Raw genomic sequence first — 20,007 nt, forward strand, 5'->3', positions numbered from 1 at the left:
GAAAATGCATATACTTATGTGGTGGAGAGGGGGTGTCATGGTTTATTTACCAAAAGAGGATCATATTGTATATTACAGCAGTTCTTTCAAGCCAAATACATGCAAAACACAGGTATTTTTCTTACTAATCTCTAAATATTATCTATTACTGCCCAACTTTTCTCAGTTTTCCCTCTCATTCATCTCTCCTTTCCACTCCTTCAACTTTTACCAGAGTCCAATTAAAACAGTACAAAGTAGCTTACCTCATACTTTGTTGTTTGGGATGTGAGGGCAACATAGTTATGAAGCAAAATATTTTCTAACTACTCCTCTATCTTTCAACTAGTCGCTTGCACTTAGAAAAGTTTTCTGGATATTTGCAAACGAATCAATGGACAAAGGATTAATCTCCAAAATATATAAACAGTTCATGCAGCTCAATATCAAAAAAACCAAAAAACCCAATCAAAAAATGGGCAGAAGACCTAAATAGGCATTTCTCCAAAGAACACATACAGATGGCCAAGAAGCACATGAAAAGCTGCTCAACATCACTAATTATTAGAGAAATGCAAATCAAAATTACAATGAGGTATCACCTCACACTGGTTAGAACAGGCATCATCAGAAAATGCTGGAGAGGGTGTGGAGAAAAGGGAACCCTCTTGCACTGTTGGTGGGAATGTAAACTGATACAGCCACTATAGAGAACAGTATGGAGGTTCCTTAAAAAACTAAAAATAGAATTATCATATTTGGTAATTGACCCAGCAATCCCACTACTGGCCATATATCCAGATAAAACCATAATTCAAAAAGACACATGCACCCCAATGTTCATTGCAGCACTATTTACAATAGCCAGGTCATGGAAGCAACCTAAATGCCCATCAACAGATGAATGGATAAAGAAGTTGTGTATATATGTGGTACATATATACAATGGGATATTACTCAGCCATAAAAAGGAATGAAATTGGGTCATTTGCAGAGACGTGGATGGACCTAGAGACTGTCATACAGAGTGAAGTAAGTCAGAAAGAGAAAAACAAATAATGTGTATTAATACATATATGTGGAGTCTAGAAAAATGGTACAGATGAACCAGTTTGCAAGGCAGAAATAGAGACACAGATGTAGAGAACAAATGTATGGACACCAAGGGGGGAAAATGGCAGGGTGTTGGTGGGATGAATTGGGAGATTGGGATTGACATGTATACACTGATGTGTATAAAATGGATAAGAACTAATAAGAACCTGCTGTATAGCACAGGGAACTCCACTGTACAGTAGAAATTAACACAGCATTGTAAAACAACTATACCCCAATTAAAAGTATATATATTTAAAAAAAGAAAGAAAAGTTTTCTGGGTCTCCTGATATTCCCATGTAGCTTTTAAGATCCTTTATTCTCTTTCTACTTTCCCAATGAAAGCCAGTAATTAATTTTGTCCCTCCTAAGCTGCTGGAAGATGCATTCTCTCCTAGGGGAATGTAAGACCTTGGGATGATGTTTTGCATTTCCAAAGATGCCATATTTCCCCATGACTTTTGCTACCCAAATGGTAGAAGTTCCCTAATGCAGGACAGAGAGGAATTCATTCTTTCCAGACTCTCTTCTTTTCCCATGTCTACTGCAACATGGAAAGGAGTTTCTTCACAAAGCTCTAAAATACAACCATTCTGCCAAAGAGTTTTGTTTTGCTTTGTTATGTTGTTGGTTGTTTTTAGTAGGTATGGCCTTTTCTGTTATCTTTTTAAAATTATTATTAATTAATTAATTTATTTTTGCTGTGTTGGGTCTTCGTTTCTGTGCGAGGGCTTTCTCTAGTTGCGGCGAGCGGGGGTCACTCTTCATCGTGGTGCACGGGCCTCTCACTGTCGCGGCCTCTCTTGTTGTGGAGCACAGGCTCCAGACGCGCAGGCTCAGTAGTTGTGGCTCACGGGCCTAGTTGCTCTGCAGCATGTGGGATCCTCCCAGACCAGGGCTCAAACCCGTGTCCCCTGCATTAGCAGGCAGATTCTCAACCACTGCGCCACCAGGGAAAGTTATCTTTTAATTAGATGTGAACAAAACCAAAGCGTTGTTAAACAAATTTATATACATAGTAAACCTGAGTCCTTTCTGTCTAAACAACTCCCTAAATATACTGATGTCTGAGTAAAGGAGAGAAGAAAAGAAGCAAAAGATCTGATCATCGGAAAAGACACAAAACCATTCAAAAAAGATTACAACAGAATTGTGACTCCTGGTCACCTTCAATTCAGGCACAGGGCAACAACTTTGTCAGACCAGGGCCTGATCAGAGTCTAATAAAATGTGAATAACGCCTAGAGCAGCCAGGGTTTCAAAACGTTGTAACCAATGTGTTTTCAGTGTGCCCAGGCCACCCATTTTAGATTTAGAAATTAAAATGATTCAATTGAGGTGATTTCATATGTAAAGATGAGGAAAGTACTCTTCCTTTACAAATAGCTTTTCATCGCCTGGCATTAGGTGACCAATCTAAAACCAAAAGACGCAAGTCCAGTTATATGATTAATTTACATTTTTTCAACAATGGGGGTAATTTTCTCTTTAGTGGTTTCATTCTCCCTTTTGCATTGTAAGCTTATTATCAGAGAAAAAGAACTTCCCACTGAATTGTCTTGGCTATCGATACTCTATATAAGTTAGAACAGCAGAAATGCCAATAAAAAATATGACATACAGCTAAGACCTTAAATGCCATGTTAGAGATTGAATTCCATTTTAGTCTGGCTACACTGGTTAAGATTACCCAAAAAACTTCTTTAATCCCTTTAAGGTGGTCCATGCTACAATAGAGAGGAGGGGACAAAGTCACTTCTTCAAAGGGAGAACTTGTTCAATTCAGAAAATTCACTTTAAAAAAAGGGAGGGGGTCAGTGGGAGGGGCGAGGGGAGGAACCACAGGGAATTTTGGAAAGGGGTGTGGCTTTTCTGACAGCCTTAATTGGCATGCTGTCACAGAGGAGAGGATTTTGCTCTACTAATTATTTTGTGTTTTCACGACTTGTCATTGCCGTAACAATCTCATTGTCCCCAGAGCTACCTGTTCTCTATTCACGCGCTTCCTAGCTTTCTGTTATTCTGGAATCCAGGGAAGAGAAGACAAAGGAGAAAATGGGTCTTTACAGGTTTCTGTGTCTGTGCCCTTTGAGAATAAGACCAAGGCTGACGCAGCTTCTCCATTCTGAGGTCCTGCTCTGGACTTAGCATCTACTCATGCCCTGCTCAGCTGCTGCCCAGGCCGCTCTGCCTGAGTCTTAGTTCTTTCCTCGGAAACCTCTTTTCTGCCTTTTGGGATTTTCACAATTTTCATATTTCACCACGTCAGTCCTAGGATCTCCAGCTGAAAATGAAATACACTGTTTAAACACCTTGGAAACCAAAGGACACCAAGGTCAATAACCACTGGGACATCTCTCTCCCAGCTAAATCAAACCTTCCCGGAGTTTGTTTCCAGTGGTGGACCGATGTCACCTTTTCTTGAGACTAGAAAACTAATCAAAGTCAGGGGCTGTCTCCAGGAGGTTTTTTTTCTCCTTTTTTAAAACAAATTTAGAAGAATCTAAATTAAAGACATTTCTCCAAAATATATGTTTGAATGGGGCACATTTCAAAATGTTAGTTTTAATGGTTACAGCCAGTTTTTAGGATTTTGTGTGTTTCTTTCCAGACTCCCTTCTACATGTATACTTACATTTAAAATAATTTGAATTCCATTGTTTTCTTCAGTTAAATTTTTTACCATTTTCATTAAATAAATTTATGGTAAATATTTATGTAAATTATGCCAGCTTCAAGAGTTCAACTGTTTCTACCTCTCTGGAGATGGGTTGCATAGGTAATTGGAAATAATAGCTTAATAAGTCCCAGAATTCAGATGGGCTTATTTAGGGGGCAGCCTTCACTTGGTCAGTCTGAGAGGCTGTCATCAAGTCAGGTTGAATCTTAAGGTTTGACTTCAATTTTATGAGTTGCTGTAGGTATGTAACTGACCAACAAACAATCCAGATTGCTTAGATCAGCTAATGGTCCTGTCTCTCAACCTGAGATGTCCTTGAATTTTGAAGCCTAACTCAAATTCCAAATGCACACTAACGCCTGAGGCTTTCAAGTTTGCAAAAGTACCCCGTTTCCATTTCCTTCTTACACTTTCTAAAGCTCTCCCAAACCTATGGCATGCTCCATTCAGAATGTTAAAGAATTCTCTAATCCTCTTATTTGGGAACCTGATTTGCAAATGCTAAGTGGTATATGCTTCTGCTATGTTTAGCAGCATTAACGTTTGCAATTGTCTGGTCAGTCTCTGCCACTTGACTTAGAATAAAACCCTGAGGCAGTGATCACATTTGCTCCTTCAACAGACATTTTCTATGTTCTTATTCCAAACCTCACAGAAGGCTAGGCAGCTCAGATCATCAGAAAACATCTTCCGTGAAGATAAAGTGTGATTCCTATAGGTCTCCCAACCATAGGGAAAAGTGGAAAAATTATAACCGTGTTTAACTCCCCATATACAACCCCAGCTCAACATGAAGAAATTCCAAAATAAGAAATAAAGTGAATTCGCCCCCAAAGACTCTGACAGGCCACAGATGTAGATCTGGCAGAATGCCCAGAAACTTAGATGGGTACAATTTGGACACATCAGGTTAGTTTCTTTTAACATCTCTAAATTCATCCTCTCTGGTTGCTTTCAGCCTACAGTACTGCATCAGCTCCATCCAGGGATTTTTTGTTTTTCCGAATAATTGATTTGGCATGTTCTTTATGATAGCCAAGCATGTGACGGATTCACTAAATGTTTCATTTTTCACTTGGTATTTGGCACATACCCCTGGATACTGTAATTATTCTACCCTTTTTGTCTCTCCTCGTTATACGTGAAACACTGGAGAGAGGCCATCCTTTCTGATTGAACACTGATATTCTCTTTCAGCCCTTTCATGGAGAGGGTTGGTTTCTGCACAGGGCCTGAGTGTGAGAATATGTGAATTAGCCCTGATTTGTGAATTGGCTGTCATCTATATTTCCATAGCTGTCACAGCCCCGCTGATCTCAATTTCTGCACCTGGAAAATGGGAATGACAAATGTTATTCCTTTCCAACAAAAAGCATGTTGAGAATTAACTCACAGAGCTCAAAAGCACCAGGAAAATGTAAGAGGAAACCGTTCACCAAAGCCAAGTGCTGACCCTCTCTCAGGTCCCAATGGATGTGCCCATCATTGTTTCTAAACAAGAAAGAAAAAAACCCAAAGACCCTCAGACTAGAACTGTGATTGATCGGTTGATCAACTGTGAGCTCAGTGTTTATGAGACACAAGGGTAGATATACAAAATGTACAAGGCAGATCAAGTGTCCCTTGGAGTTGTTACATTCAGAGCAGCAGTTTGACCTCTGACGGTTGTGGCAGCAGCAGTGGTGGCTTTCCAGATCAGTGCTGTCCAATATAGTACTTCAGTGGCATTGGCTACTGAAGTACATTGGCTACATTCTAACTGCTCAGAAGCCATATATGCTAGTGGCTACCATATTGGACAGCACAGAGTCTCCACCAGCATAGAAACTTCCACTGGACAGGGCTGTCTGACACTGACAAATCTTCCCTCTCACAACTTCTCCAACTGGCCCTAAGTCAATCTTTACAGTAGCTTCAGGTGAGTCCATCTCACACAAATGAACAACAGTCTGAATTAACAGTGCATATGAAACAAATGCCATATTTTCATACTTTCCTTCACCCGAACCCAGCACAAGAGGCTAAGATAAGCCAAAGTGTATGCTACACAGAGATTTATCAACCAATAATCAATACCTAATTCTAAAAAGAATTATATCACGGGACAGGGTCTAGAAATAGTCTATTTTCCTTAATATGTGAGTCCCAGTTGATTCATGGTCTGAATATCCAGGGTTTGACTGCCCTCCCCCAACCTCTCACCCCCCGATTCCTCTGTGAATTAAAGATTGATTTTATTATCCGTCCATTTCCTCCTTGTTTATGGTATCACATCTATTTGATAAAGAAGGCAACGTTAGCAGAGATTTAAGTGTTTTGCATGCTATATATGCAAAAAGGGTAAACATCAAATATAGACACAAGCTAAATGGCTTAAAATGCATTGTTTTCATGCCTTATCTTATTGCCAATCTCATATATACCTCACATCTAACAGGGAACAGGGCTCACACATCCATAAAAAGCTTACAGACCAAGCTATTGAAAGAGTAACATTTAAGCATAGCATTCATAAAATAGCTAATGGTGCTATAGAGTTGACAGATACCATAGAAGTGTCAGAGAAATGGATGTTGAACCATCTCCTTTCAAAAATGAGAAAACTGAAATCAAGAGAGGGAACCCTCTTACACTGTTGGTGGGAATGTAAATTGATACAGCCACTGTGGAGAACAGTATGGAGGTTCCTTAAAAAACTAAAAATAAAGGTACCATATGATCCTGCAATCCCACTACTGGACATATATCTAGAGAAAAACATGGTCCAAAAGGATACATGCACCCCAATGTTCATAAAAGCCAAGACATGGAAGCAACCTAAATGTTCATCAACAGAGGAATTAGTAAAGAAGGTGTGGTACATATACACAATGGAGTATTACTCAGCCGTTAAAAAGAATGAAATAATGCCATTTGTGGCAACATGGATGGACCTAGAGATCATCATACTGAATGAAGTAAGTCAGAAAGAGAAAGAGAAATATCACATGATATTCTAAAAAGAAATGATACAAATGAACTTATTTACAAAACAGAAACAGATTCACAGACTTAGAGAATGAACTTTTGGTTACAGTGGGGAGAGAAGGGTTGGGGGGGAGGGATAGTTAAGCAGTTTGGGATTGATGTACCCAATTGATGTACACATTGCTATATTTTAAATGGATAAACAACAAGGACCTACTGTATAGTACAGGGAACTCTGCTCAGTATTATGTAACAACTTAAATGGGACAAGAATTTGAAAAAGAATACATGTATATGTGTAACTGAATCCCTTTGCTGTACATCTGAAACTAATGCAACATTGTTAATCAACTATACTCCAATATGAAATAAAAGTTAAAAAAAAAAGAGAGGTATAGTGCTGCAGTTACTTGATGGGTAGTGGAGTCGGGATGTGAACCCAGGTCCCAGACCTGGACGCAGGGCTATTTTGGACCCCTTGTTCTTTGCCCTCCTCTGATAAGGAGGATGAAGGAGATGAGCTGGGAGGGGAGGAGAAGGGAGAAAGTTGGCTTCTCTCAGATGGCAGAAAGGCGAGTCCTCCTGGTACCTGGCCAGCACCTAGGCCACACAAGGCCCACTACTTTGCATGTGAGACACCCTTTCTTCTTAGCCTGAACCAGCATCTCTTGTGTTGCCATTTCCCAGAGTAACCTAAATGCCAACCAATGGGATCTCTGGAACCAGAGTATGGGTGGTGTGTCTTGGTTAATTCATTTTCTTTACAATGCTTTCCTTATGAAAAGCTCCAAGTTCTCTAACTCCATTTCTCTCAAATGGCATCTAAGCATTTATCTCGAGGATTTGTAGATGTGGTTTTAGGGGTCTGTAAATCCCCTGAAAATGGAAAATGAAATTCAGCTCTCAGTCCGTACCATTCATTAAATTATCAAAGATGTCCATGATTGAAAAAGGCTAAAATTTGCTATAAAGGAAGAAGAGAAAGATGCGCTTTTTAGAAGAAAAAGAAAATCACTGAACCCAGGAAAATTTGTAAAATGGCCAGAAGGTATAATAAACAGCAACTTAATAGAAAGAGACCATAGAAATGAAAGAGAATACAATGCTCAAGAAACCCAGGGAGAAGCAAGGCTGAAGATACATTTCCCTGAATTGTCTCTTCCTTCATTCATCTGTCTAAGCCCAATGACAGCAGCCACTAACTCATGCCATGCTAAGGAAAGAACTAAGTGGAATCATTACTTTACCTCCCATTTCCATATTTGAGGAACGTTATCTCTTACTACATTCTGATTCAATTGAAACAATGGAATTGAGAAATGCCCTATACCAAATAGCAAGAGATGTTCACAGGAACCTGATTTACCAGCTATAATTTTAAACTATTAAAAATTTCACACGAGAACACATATCATGAATTTTAAAAATGCCTGTTGAACTAGCGATACGTGGACAAGGTGAGCCACTGGGATGTTGGCCTGAAGCATTTGACTGTTGCTGTAGTACAGTTCATCTGGTTTTCTGAATTATACGTTTTTCAGGGGCTCTGCCCAGCCTTCCAAGATGAGAATGGTGGTGTAACCACGACCTGACGGCAAGTATTCCAGGTAAGAATATTTTGGTATATTTTAAAAGAAGCTCTCAAGGATGTTGACTGACTTAAAAATAGTTTAAAAACACGATACCTTCCAGACCTCTTCAACATCAAGAGGCAGGATATAATGATTTGTATATTTTATTTTGACTTTACATGCGGTGTTAAAAACCCAAAGTACATATTATTTACACATCCACAATACAAGTTTACAAGATATCTATACATGTTAAAGTACTCTATAAAACAGTATAGAGCCACTTCACTTTAGGGTTACTTTTTATGCCGTACCATTAAAAAAGATACAATCTGTGTTTACCTTTGCACAAATGGATAAAGCATTTTAAAATTAAATTAACAGGATACAGACTAGATTTTATGTTAGGAATTTCAACATAAATACTGATAGAACTCACATTACAAACTACAAGGCAGCACAATGTTACAAAATGTTATCCGGGTTCACATAGAGTTACTGTTCCACTTTCCGCACGCTGGGATTAATATTGGTAAGGTGAATTCAAACAGGTTTGTCAGCGATGGACTGAGTAGTGTTTATCGTTGGTTGGTTTAATTTATTATCAATCTGTAATACTTTAGTTTCAAAGCTGAAGTGTTTCAAGAACAGAAGTTTTAGCTTTTGAGCTTCCAGAGACCTCAGGGAATTGTGTTCTTTATTAAACAATATTCTCAAAGGAAAAGAATGACTGCATCCGTATTCTACATTCTGCATCAAAATGCTCTGGTCTTCTGCAACCCATCTCCCCCAAGTAATAGATAGCATCACAGGAAAACAGTTGAACTTATTTGTCTGACTAAGTCAGGAGCATTCCTCTGCCTTGATACTTTCTAGATGAGGTTCAATAAACCGTGGTGTGCAGCATATGAACCGAAATCGTCATCAGGGTTGCACATAATCAACTCTAAGTGGCTTCTGCAAAACTACAAATAAATGACTGTACGGTTTCCGCAGGTGTCACATTACCCAGGAAACCTCATTTGACTTCACATTATCACTGTTTCATCCTTAAGAAAGTAGGAGTGGAATGTTTATCGTGGCAAAGGATGTAATGCAGCTATTTGGATAGATTGTTTTACAATTAACTGTTCTAGATTGTTAGGATTTTTTAAAAGTCTTTTCAGGTGCTGGTTGAAAAACATTTACAACTGGCACTCAGTAAATGACGTGCTATACTGAAAACACTTGACATATTTGAGTACTTCTATCATTCTCATGAATAAGGCACAAAATGCACAGATTTAGGTAAACTCACATGTAATATGTACAGTATACTGTCATTACCTGCATGACTTAGGAGAAAATTCTCACATCACACAACATAGACAACATGATTGCACCACTGTTAGGTTTTCACAGACTGTTTCTGCTAAGCCAATTACAACCCTCTCACATCCCCTTCTTTTGTCTTCTGTTTTGTGTGTGTGTGTGTGTTTGTTTTACCTTGGGGTTAGGGGGAATTAAAAGAAGAGGAATTTTACTACATGGGAGAAACCAAACACCATCAAAATAAAACCTCGTTAGTGTGTCCAAGGTTGAGGAGAGTGATTCCGGCTCGGATTCTCAGTGGACAGGTGAATTTTACTACTGAATACTGGTGGATGAATCAAGGATACCTCTTATCATCTCCATCTCCTTAAGCTGGCAAGACTGTTATAGAAGTTTTAGTGAATAGCAGCACAAAATTACTTAGAACTCTTACATTCTGGCACTGGGTAACACGTCAGTCAAGTTAATCATTTTGACCGTCAAAATCAGCCTCGGTTTTCTTTCTTTCTCAAAGCTGAACCCAATGGACTGCTGTGGGAAGAAGTTACTGTCTCTTGTTCAGTAATGTGCGATGTAAATAACTCCATAGCACTAAAAGATGCAATGGGCACCTAAACAAATCCTAGTGGGGACAGAACACACACACACACACACACACACACGCACACACACATGCACACGCAACACAGTTCCTTGGTGGCATGAAAAAAAATGCCACACGTAAAAAAATGCTACAGTTTGGGTCAAAGACTGAATTTTTAGCAAATTGTTTGGTAATCTACAACTTCTTTTCTTTGAGACATTACCATTGTTTTTTGACATTTGTGCAAGAGGCAAGGTGAATGCATACATTAAAATGTTCACATTTAATGGGAAGACCACACAGAATGGCAGTCTAAGTTGAACCCATTTTCAAGTATTTGCTCACAGACAGATTCTTCTGAGCACTGTATCAGCTCTTTATACTGGTTACAGGTAGCCCCTCGGAGCCACATTTCTCTTTAGTTTCAAACAAAAGAAATGGAATGACCAGCACCTTCCTTTGTTTTCAGGCAAGTACACAGAAGCCTTGCTGCAGTAGCTACGTATGGCAAGTTCTGATGTTGCCAAAGTTAGGAAGCGTTTCTTTGGCCACTTGGTTCTCTTAAAATACAAGCGAGTCTCTTGTCTTAATGTACCCTTACAACATCATCCTCTCAACAACATGGACAGGATAAAGCCACATGGGGAAGAGCACACTTGAGGCCTAGTAAGTATATTTGTTCAGTGGTCTGACAGATGGGGTTTGGGGAACAAATGAAGGCTTTGGTGGTACATCAGGTTTTAATGACGGTGTCCTCTTTAGTCCCGTCCTGGGAAGGGTGCCATTACTGGTGTAGCTGCTCTGTCTGGAGAGGGAAGGCTGCAGATGAACACTCACCGGCGTTCCCTGAATATAGTCCACCTTCGCCCCTGCGGGGGTGGGCATGTAGCCTCCACGGTTCATACTAGGCTGTCTAGATAACAAAACACCATTTGGTGAACTTAAGTTTTTAGGCATAGCAGATATAGAGTGCCTCTGGGAGGAATTTTTATGATAACCCCTTTGTCTTTCCAGAGAAGTCATTGGGACGCCAGGAGTGGTGGGGACGTCCACTCGCTTGGTTGGGCTATTTCTGGGGAGAGTCGAGGGAGGAGAGTAGAGTGATGCCTCGCGGTTAGGGACCTTGGGCGGGACCTCAGACATAGGTCCCACGGGATCCAGCATTAGGGTCTGGTGGGCCATTTGGATGTCTCCCATGATGGCTTTGGGGTTACTATTTGGGTCATTTAGATGCTTCAGGAGATCGTTGAGGGTGTTTCTGGAATCCACAGAACGCCGGTGATCCCTTTTACTGGATGACTTTGTAAGAGGGTGGTCAATGTTCTGAAGTTTCTTTTCAGCTTTGTGAGCGTTGGAGTTTGAGAAAGATGTGTTGTAGTCATGGGTAGCATTAGGAAGGACAATGGCACTGGGGATATGTCCATGACTTAGTGGGGAATGCGGTGGAGGACTAGAAGGAAAAAACTGGGGCGTTTCCTTCCTTGAAGCCCCATGGCCGTGGGCCTTGTCTGAGTGGCTCTTCATGGCCTGCAGGGTCTTCTGGTGAAGCACAGGTGTAGACTCAGGTGTCGGGAGAGCAGCCAGCTCGGGAGGTTGGCCTCGCTGGTCCATGACCATGGATTTCGTATCTCCACTGGGTGGCAGCTCTTTCCGACTGGTCAGCAGGTTACTATACAATTTGGGAGAATCTATATTCTGTTGATATTCCTTGACTGGGCTGTCAAAGAGACCATTCAGCTTGGCAAAACTTCCACTGGAGTCCGTGCACGACTGGGCAGATTCTGCATCTTTATGGATCTTTCTGTTTCTCCGAACAAACATGTCACGATAGCAGTACACTGCCACACCTGCAATGAATGCACCCAAGACAAAAGCCGCAAAGACACAGGTGATGAGGACATTCATGTGGACCATCTGGTTGGACTCTCCAGACTGGACTTCCCATCGTACACCTGCAACAGACACACAGGAGAAGAGTCTGAGTGAGGAGCTTCTTTAAAACAATATTAGCCAGCAAGTGGCTTCCACTGAACCAACACTACCTTCACATGGTCCGTATGCTTAGCTTGGAGGGTGAGGTGGACTCCAAAATTCCATATTTTTTCCTTTAATCCCAATAGGATCCCCAGAGACATTTATGATCGCTACAAATACCAGGACAACGTTAATCTTCCACTGATCTGTATTTGTCTTTTCCCCTCCAATCCCTCTTAAATAGTTGTTACATAACATTCAAAATTTTAAGGGTTTCTACCTAAAAATTAGAGCTAGAAGGTATATATTTTCTAAGTGGCCCATTTTAAACTCATAAAATGTTTTTTTCTCATGATTTTCTCTTAATTCATAAATCAGGATTAAAGGGCAGCTACTGGGATTAGGGAAATGTATGATGGGTATAAATATATATTTTGCTAAAATAATTATGCTAATGCAATTATGTCATCTTAATTAGAATGAAAGTATATAGTTCGTTCACCAACTAAAAGCATCTGCTTGGTCACTGTTAGCTACAAATATAGCCTCTCATGTTTACTTTGATTTTTTTTTTTTTCATTCCATCTTGGAGTGAAGCACTCTTGAATTGCCTGCTATGAAAGAAATCCAGACAGTCTAAGGAAATATACTATGTTAAGTAATATTATCCAATTATCTTAAGATATTTAAGAAATATCTAAATTAGACTAGAAATAGAAGAGTGAATTAGTTTATAATTATTGGGATTTTTAATGCAACCACAGACATCTAGACATGTTAGTTTAAGAGGTATCCAAGTCTGTTACATGCTACAAGCACAGCTATCCCAGAGTAAGGTAAGTCAGAGTGATTTGAAGATGCTGTTGCTTTAGGTTAGTACTAAGGCCTTTGAACATTAGTTGTTTTTCACCAATGTCGAGGGCTATGGAATTCAGTGGTATTGTGAAAGACAAAGAAAGAAACGTAGAGAGAAATGGAATTACTAAAGAAAATAAAAGAGGAAGAATGATTATAAAATTGTTTACAATGAAAACAAATAAAACCAAAATCAATAGATGTAAATCATAAATGACAATGCACTGCTATAAAAACTGATTGGAAACCTGATACCACAGTTTGGGAAGCACTAAAGAATAGATTTTTTCCCATAGTGATCTGTCTAACAAGGTAACTCAGCAGACAGCTCTCTGATAAATGCTTCTATTATGGGCTGAAAATGATAGTTACGGACGAGCACTCTGTTAGGTTTCAGTGCTTGTGGCATTCAAACAACTTCGCGCCTCCCGTACTTTTCAGATTGCATTGTAAATTGCAGCTAAACAAAAGTCTGGGAAAGGCTCCTCCACAAAACATCCGATATCAGGATATTTGCAATTAATGAGTTTTGCTTTTGGATATCGCTGGGGTGACCCTCGGAATTCTCTGATACCCAGCAGAGTGTATCTTTTTCAGACAGAAGCCGACACGGATTCGATTGTCTGAGTGGCTGTTTAACCAACTCCTTCTTCAACAGCTTTCCACCTCTTTCATCGGCTAAGGAATGCACACTCCACGTAACCACAGAAAACCGGTGTGAGTGTGGCCAGCGGCGGCGATGGTAACAACAGAGGCAGCTCCGTCCGGCTTCACCTCCACACGTTCCTCAGAGATATTAGGAATCAGGTTTCCACTCAGTGAGAGATGAGTTCCCTGGTGAGGCCTTACCCTTTGGGATACCTGATAAAGGATCAGTAAAATCAGAAGTGTTTGGGTCATCTTGAACTACAAATTTCCGGGAGCTGGTCAGTTTAGGTCTCCAGGTATCAATCACTTTAGGTGTAATTTCTGGGATACTTGCCATTGTGGTAACAGAAGATGAAGATACCTCCATGTCTGTGGTGGCAAACAGATTTTTATTAACATGGGTAGTGACAGCGGATGGCTTCTGACTGGTCTGTTGTATTTTCAAGTAAAGTTTAAGCAAATTTTATGAGAAAGCCTGTTCTAGGATTTCATAAAAACACATCCAAGGAGATTATACCAAATCCTTTTCTTGCAAGGGAAAAATATAAGCTAAAAATGAACAATAAAGACATATTAAGCAGATTTCGAACTTGAAGACACTGAAAATACTCCTCTACGAAGCCTCTGCGGTGATTAATGACACTCATGGAAAAGGTACGATGAATCCCAAAGACTAATTGCTAGCTTCTCATCCTTTTGTGAGACAACATCACTTCTTTTGTGTATATTTATTTAAAGCATTTTCATAGATGGTTGGAAACTGTATTGCCTTCACTGGGGAACCTACAGTGTAACGTCATCAGAAAACACCTGATTAGGTCTGCATAAACACTTGATTTTAGAACTGACAAAGAGGCTGTCCTGCTTTACCACAGACATCTTGTCTATCTGTAGATTACTGACTGCACTGAGGGCTCGCCATCCACGGTAAAGCACTGAAGCAGGGATGAACCTTGTCCGTGCCTTCCAAAATGCCCGGGGAGTTTCTTCCAAAGAGTTAGCAGCAACTCATGCAAAAGAAATGGCATTCACAAGCTGAATAAGGATGTTCTGATACACAAGATCTTCCATCCTTTTCTCCCCTCTGAGGAATGAAACTGCTGGTAAGGTTTAGAAACAGCAACAGGATCGGGAGTAACTTAACCTCTTTGTGTGTCTATTACTGATTTCTGCCAAGCAGATTTTCCCTCAAAATGTAAGCATATGATCTTGGGTTAAACCCCTGGAGACCCCAATTCAGACTGGTGCAACGGTCACAGATGAAGACTCCAAAACGGATGCAGACAAGAGGGGCACAGGGAGCCCAGCGACCATCTTAACACATCAGAAACCAGCTTCATTCGATGGGAACCTTTTTCACACCACTGAGACCACAACATTCAAAGGTTTCTAGGATCACCACAAACCATTCAGAAAAGATCTCTCAAATTTATAAATACACATTTTGGGGAAATGTGTATTTGTTTACTAGGTCTTAGGACAGGTGAGGAGAGAAGGGGTAAATAATGAAATTCTGCCATCCATTGAATATAGATGACCAGAGGGAACATTCACAATGCACAGGGGTGAGAGAGAAGGAAGCTTGGGTGGACGGGCGTGCAGCTGGAATGCAGCCTATGTTAATCCATTGGATTTTTCTTAAAGGATGTGCCTTGGTCAATGATGGGCTGTTAACATGCTACACAGGGTGAAGTGCTGAATAAGAAAAAGTCTTTCGGACCATCAGGGGGGTTATGAGTCAAAGCAGAAAAATGAAGGGCTGCCAAACTGTGCAAAAGGAAGGGAGAAGGGGCTGAAAATGCTGAACTGAAGGAAAGAAAAGGTTGTTAATTCAAAAAAATGAAAAAAAACTAACCAGATGTTGGACCGCCAAATATTTTGTAATCTGGTGTAGTTGAAGTAGGCAAAATTTCTAAAAGAATTAAAGGAACAAGTAATCAGTAAAAAGTAACCAAAAGAAAGCAAAAATTTACGAATTCCAATTAACTCAAAAAGTCAAAAGAAAGGACTATAAATTAAAAGAGTAACCTACTGCTTAGACTACCTTTCTCTAGATTTCCTACAAGATTGTAAATGGTGAAGGAAAAAAAAAAAGTAAGATTCTTCTCTAATGTATCCCCATGACCAAACAGCTCAGCTTTTGTGACGTTTAAGTTAAATGCTAGGTGGCATGTGTCCTGAGTCATTATAAAAGGCTGATTGTAAAATAATGTTCACGTGCAAATGTGGTCAAAAAGAAGCACCAGGAGGGAAAGGAAGATTCGGTCTTACCATGGCAGTCCCCTAGATGGGCTGTGTTGCCATATTCCGTGTCCTGTTCAAATCCTCCAGCGCTGTGGTTATGGAAAGCAAAGAAGTCTTCAGTTAACAGCCTTCATAGGAACACAAGTGACAACCAGAGCAGAACCAAGAACACAGATGGATTAGTAAGAATGAGCAGACAGGACATTTCAACATAGCTTGCTAAAATGAGTATTTCTAGTAAACATTTGGCAACTAGAATGTTTAAGAGAGCAGAAGAGAATTGGTTCTTTCTCTCCATCCATTTCCCGTAGGTATTTCACTGTCTACAATCTCCTTTCCCTCTCACAGCTCCAGATTTTCTTTTTTTCCTTCTCCCATACAAAACAAACAAACAAAAAACAAAAAACAGAAAAAAGGAAAGAAAGAAAGAAAAGTAAAGCAAAAAAGAAAAGTAGTGCTATTGGAAGTTTTCTAAAATTTCTAGCTTTAGAGATAGAAGCACATCTGGAGAAGATCTCAGCTAATGTGACAAAGTATACTTACAGCATCCCTGGGGTCACTTGACCACAGGCCCCTGGGCTTAACCAGCCACAGTACGGGTCTCGAGATGCAATACAAGACCTGTATAAAACCAAACAGAACGTAACTTGAATTTTCTCATCATCAAAGGTAATGATGCTGTAAGACCCGGGATAAGGAAAGAAACATCAGCCTACTTTTTACATGATGCGTAACGCTCACAGCGACTGAGGGGGATGCGGATAACACAGCTAGAGAACGCCACGTATAAAGCATGATGAACTTTATCCAACTGGAGTGAGATGACCCTTCTGTCCTCCTCATTCTCAGCATTGCACCTATATTGTGGGAGACATTTTGAAGATAGACGTTTAGTAAGTCAAAAGCTACAGGAACTACATGAGGCAAGTGAGCTTTGGTTTTTGCAATTATTGAGAGCCGGGGAGGCGTTAAGGAATATTCTCAGTAGCAAACCAGGCAAGCACGTAGTTTAGGAAGTAATAATGATGTGATTCATCTTCTACTGCTCTGCATGGCTGGTTTAATTTCAAGCTGGACAAAGGGTTTTTTAAAGATTGGCTTCCCGTTCTGATGATCGAAGGGAATTGCATTTGTGAACAGCATGTTAGACTATAGGGAAGAAAAAGGATAATGTTTTAATGCATTTAAATCTTCCTGTGCTAGATATTTCTGGATCTCTCCTTAGTCTTCTTTGCTCCATTTCTCTCATCTATTTCTTGTTTGTTTTAATGGTCCACATAATTTTTTATATCAGTGGTTAGAAGAATTATGGTGTACTGTGTGTGTGTGTTTGCAATCAGCTGTCTGCTCCACGTAGCATCCTGAAATATATCTTCAAGGTAAGAGGGTGGTGATAAAATATTCTCATTTTCCATAGGTGACAAACAAGGGCTGAATTATTTTTAAACTCATCACTGTCTACCCTCCAAGCCCTAGCGGACTCAGGAAAACAACAAACCTGGGTTTTATTTCAGTGAGGAAAAAAACAAAACAAAACACTGATATGCCAAACCACTGCTAATTTAGAGGGCTGGAAGGAAATGACTAGATGAAACACACACTGGAAGTACTAGAAAGTGTTCTCGTATAATATACCTACTTTGCATGGTTGTACGCTTCAATCTCTTCCAGTAACACGCTGTCATTCAAAGAGAAAGGACTGGTTTTTGCCAAAACTTTAAGTACCATGCCAGCTTCCGAGCCAACAAAGATGACTGTGTAGTTTTGGTGGGGTCCCGCAGAATGGTCGACGGCGATGGCCGTCAGTCTGTACCTGCCGGAGGAGGGGAGCCAGGTCAGGGGGGCGGCCAACAGGAAGGGAAGCCACTGGATGGGAGAGGGCCCGTGTTTCTGCACAGTCTTACCTGATCCGAGTCTTTGTGAACCAGGGCTCGTCGGCAATGGGTGGGACGGCAGAGTCCATCAGGGGGTGGGATTTAATGAACGACAGGGTTTCATCCGGGAAATCGATGGAGGTTTTATAAGCTTCAGCAAGCCCGTGCTTTGCACAACAGCCGGGCCTGAAAGGAACATAGTGTGTTTGGTCCCCCCTCACAATCTGTATCTAGGGATTAAGTGTCCGTCGTGGAAGACGAGGTCAAGAGAGAAAGGAGAGTGAACCAAACCAGAGGAGCGATGCTATTTCCCTGAACTCTGGGCGCTCTCCATATTCATGCTCTCAGAGTCATATTCACTGACTTTCTGTCTGTAGCGCTGCACAGGGACCCTTCCTGGAGTGGGAGGTTGGCCCAGCTGCTCTCTGAGGACGGATGCTTCCCACGACCGGAGGGTTTTGTCAAAGACAAAAATCCTCTCCGTTTTTTTTTTTTTCTTACCTTGGCTTCGGTACTTTGTCTTCAGGGACTGCTGTCCAAACAGAATCTGGAGTTTTCTGTTCTTTAAACCGTCCTCTGAATACTTTTTCAATGTCATCCATGCTAAATGCACAGACAGCAGAACCAGGAATGCTGAAAAAGAGGAAGGGTGTCAGGAGACAATGGGCCTGTTCTCGGCCTTTTGAAGCGCCGGGGATCTGTTCTCACCTGTTGAGCTGTGTGGTAAACACCCCGACCACAGTGGGGACGCCATTGATTTGTATTATGTCTGTGACAGACTGCAGAACATCAAAGTAGAAAAAGGAATCTCCGGGGACAGAACAGTTAAGACGAGCCTTCAGAAATGAAGTCCAGTGTTTCTCCAGGACCCGCTGGGAGCCACCCATGTCGTTTTTACATATGCGGGCCACACGGGAATATACAGCCTGCCCACGGGACAAAAGCAAAGCAACGGGGTTATGAGCACGTTGGAAGAACGGGAAGAAAAAGCTGCCAGATGAGGGAGGGATGAAACATGCTAAAGATACATGTGGTTCAAAAGACTCCGGCAGCCTCCTCCCTAGGGATCTGTATAGTAAGAATGTCAACTAGATTTATCTGTGAGAAAAAAGGGCCATTTGCCTGCTCTGCCAAACAAGCTCCATAAGAAGTGAGCTATCGAACGGCCCGGCTGAATGGAAACCATTCCCATGCTCTGTTCTCATATTGTTAACAAAATGCACCATTCTTAAACCTGGCATAGAAGGGGCCGCAATATTTTAGAATCATATGGGCTTGTCCTGAAGTATTCAACAGTGAACAGGGGCCCTTACTTTCCATCCTGCCTTCTGACGCTGAGAAAGAATAGCTATCGATAGATTCTAAAGAGTTAAAGAAGCATCTGTAGCTCAAGGGAGCCTGCAGAACATTCTCTGTAGTAACAGAAAAAGAAAAAAAAGAAATCTCAAGGCCCAAGGCTGCTGTTCCCACTCTGGCCATTGTGCAGGCATTCCACAGCAATTATTCTCAGGATAAGCAACTCACCTCTCTGCACTTGGCCCTAAATGCTTTGAGTGCTGGAAAATATGCAAAGACTTTACCAAAGTGGGCTCAATTCCATGCAGTATGAGTGCACAATCATATACTTGCCTTGCCTAAATTATTATGTTCGACAGCAATTTCTCGGAAGAAGAAATAGACATAGTTTCCATATTCTATGGCATGAAGAAAGTGTGGCTCTGAAAGAGAAATTGAAAACCAACTGGTTCCTAAAGGATAATTCAATTAGTATCAGACCCTGACTGCCAGGCATGACTGACAGATGTCACATTGCTACATTCAAGCCAAGGAGAACTCTGATATGCCAGCGAGTCTGTGGATCCCAGTATGGGTGTGCTGAAGCTTCAGGGAACCCGGAGTCTTTAATGTTAGCTAATGGACTAGAAAAAGCCTACAGGGAAATGAACTACAACAAAGGTCTTTGTTTCAACAGATTTATTCATTAACTTGGAGTTAACTAGGGAAGGAAACTTCTTACGCTGAAAATAAAACATCTTGATTTCTAGACTCCAAAGATCAAAATAACTCTGCAGATACGAACTACTGATTCCCAGGGTTCACTTTCCAGGGTAGGTAGATGGAAGCGGGCAAGGATTATTACATGCATTTAGAGTTAGGCAAATGGCACACAGAATTGAGATCTTTTTTCTGAGGTCACTTAGGATAAAAATCTACTTTCCTGACGT

General features: G+C 40.8%; 1 protein-coding gene across 11 annotated transcripts in view; it reads right to left on the reverse strand.

Annotated features, from left to right (window-relative positions):
- Positions 1–8,441: 8,441 nt before the first annotated feature.
- The window catches only part of SEMA6D (semaphorin 6D), a 579,242-nt gene continuing 567,676 nt past the window's right edge, over positions 8,442–20,007 (reverse strand). For 5 of the 11 annotated variants that reach the window (XM_060294307.1, XM_060294304.1, XM_060294306.1 and 2 more), the window contains 11 exons: positions 19,412–19,500; positions 18,491–18,708; positions 18,284–18,415; positions 17,813–17,968; positions 17,548–17,721; positions 16,625–16,765; positions 16,452–16,529; positions 15,936–16,036; positions 15,520–15,576; positions 13,866–14,033; positions 8,442–12,139 (listed from right to left, as the gene is read on the reverse strand). In XM_060294307.1, coding sequence (XP_060150290.1) covers positions 10,851–12,139; positions 13,866–14,033; positions 15,520–15,576; positions 15,936–16,036; positions 16,452–16,529; positions 16,625–16,765; positions 17,548–17,721; positions 17,813–17,968; positions 18,284–18,415; positions 18,491–18,708; positions 19,412–19,500 — 2,603 coding nt within the window. In that variant the 3' untranslated portion in view covers positions 8,442–10,850. The remainder of the gene's footprint in view (positions 12,140–13,865; positions 14,034–15,519; positions 15,577–15,935; positions 16,037–16,451; positions 16,530–16,624; positions 16,766–17,547; positions 17,722–17,812; positions 17,969–18,283; positions 18,416–18,490; positions 18,709–19,411; positions 19,501–20,007) is intronic. The other 6 variants (XM_060294309.1, XM_060294310.1, XM_060294311.1 and 3 more) reach the window with 6 other exon arrangements.

The sequence above is a fragment of the Globicephala melas genome, chromosome 2 (assembly GCF_963455315.2).
Source record: "Globicephala melas chromosome 2, mGloMel1.2, whole genome shotgun sequence".
In the NCBI taxonomy this organism is placed as follows: domain Eukaryota; kingdom Metazoa; phylum Chordata; class Mammalia; order Artiodactyla; family Delphinidae; genus Globicephala; species Globicephala melas.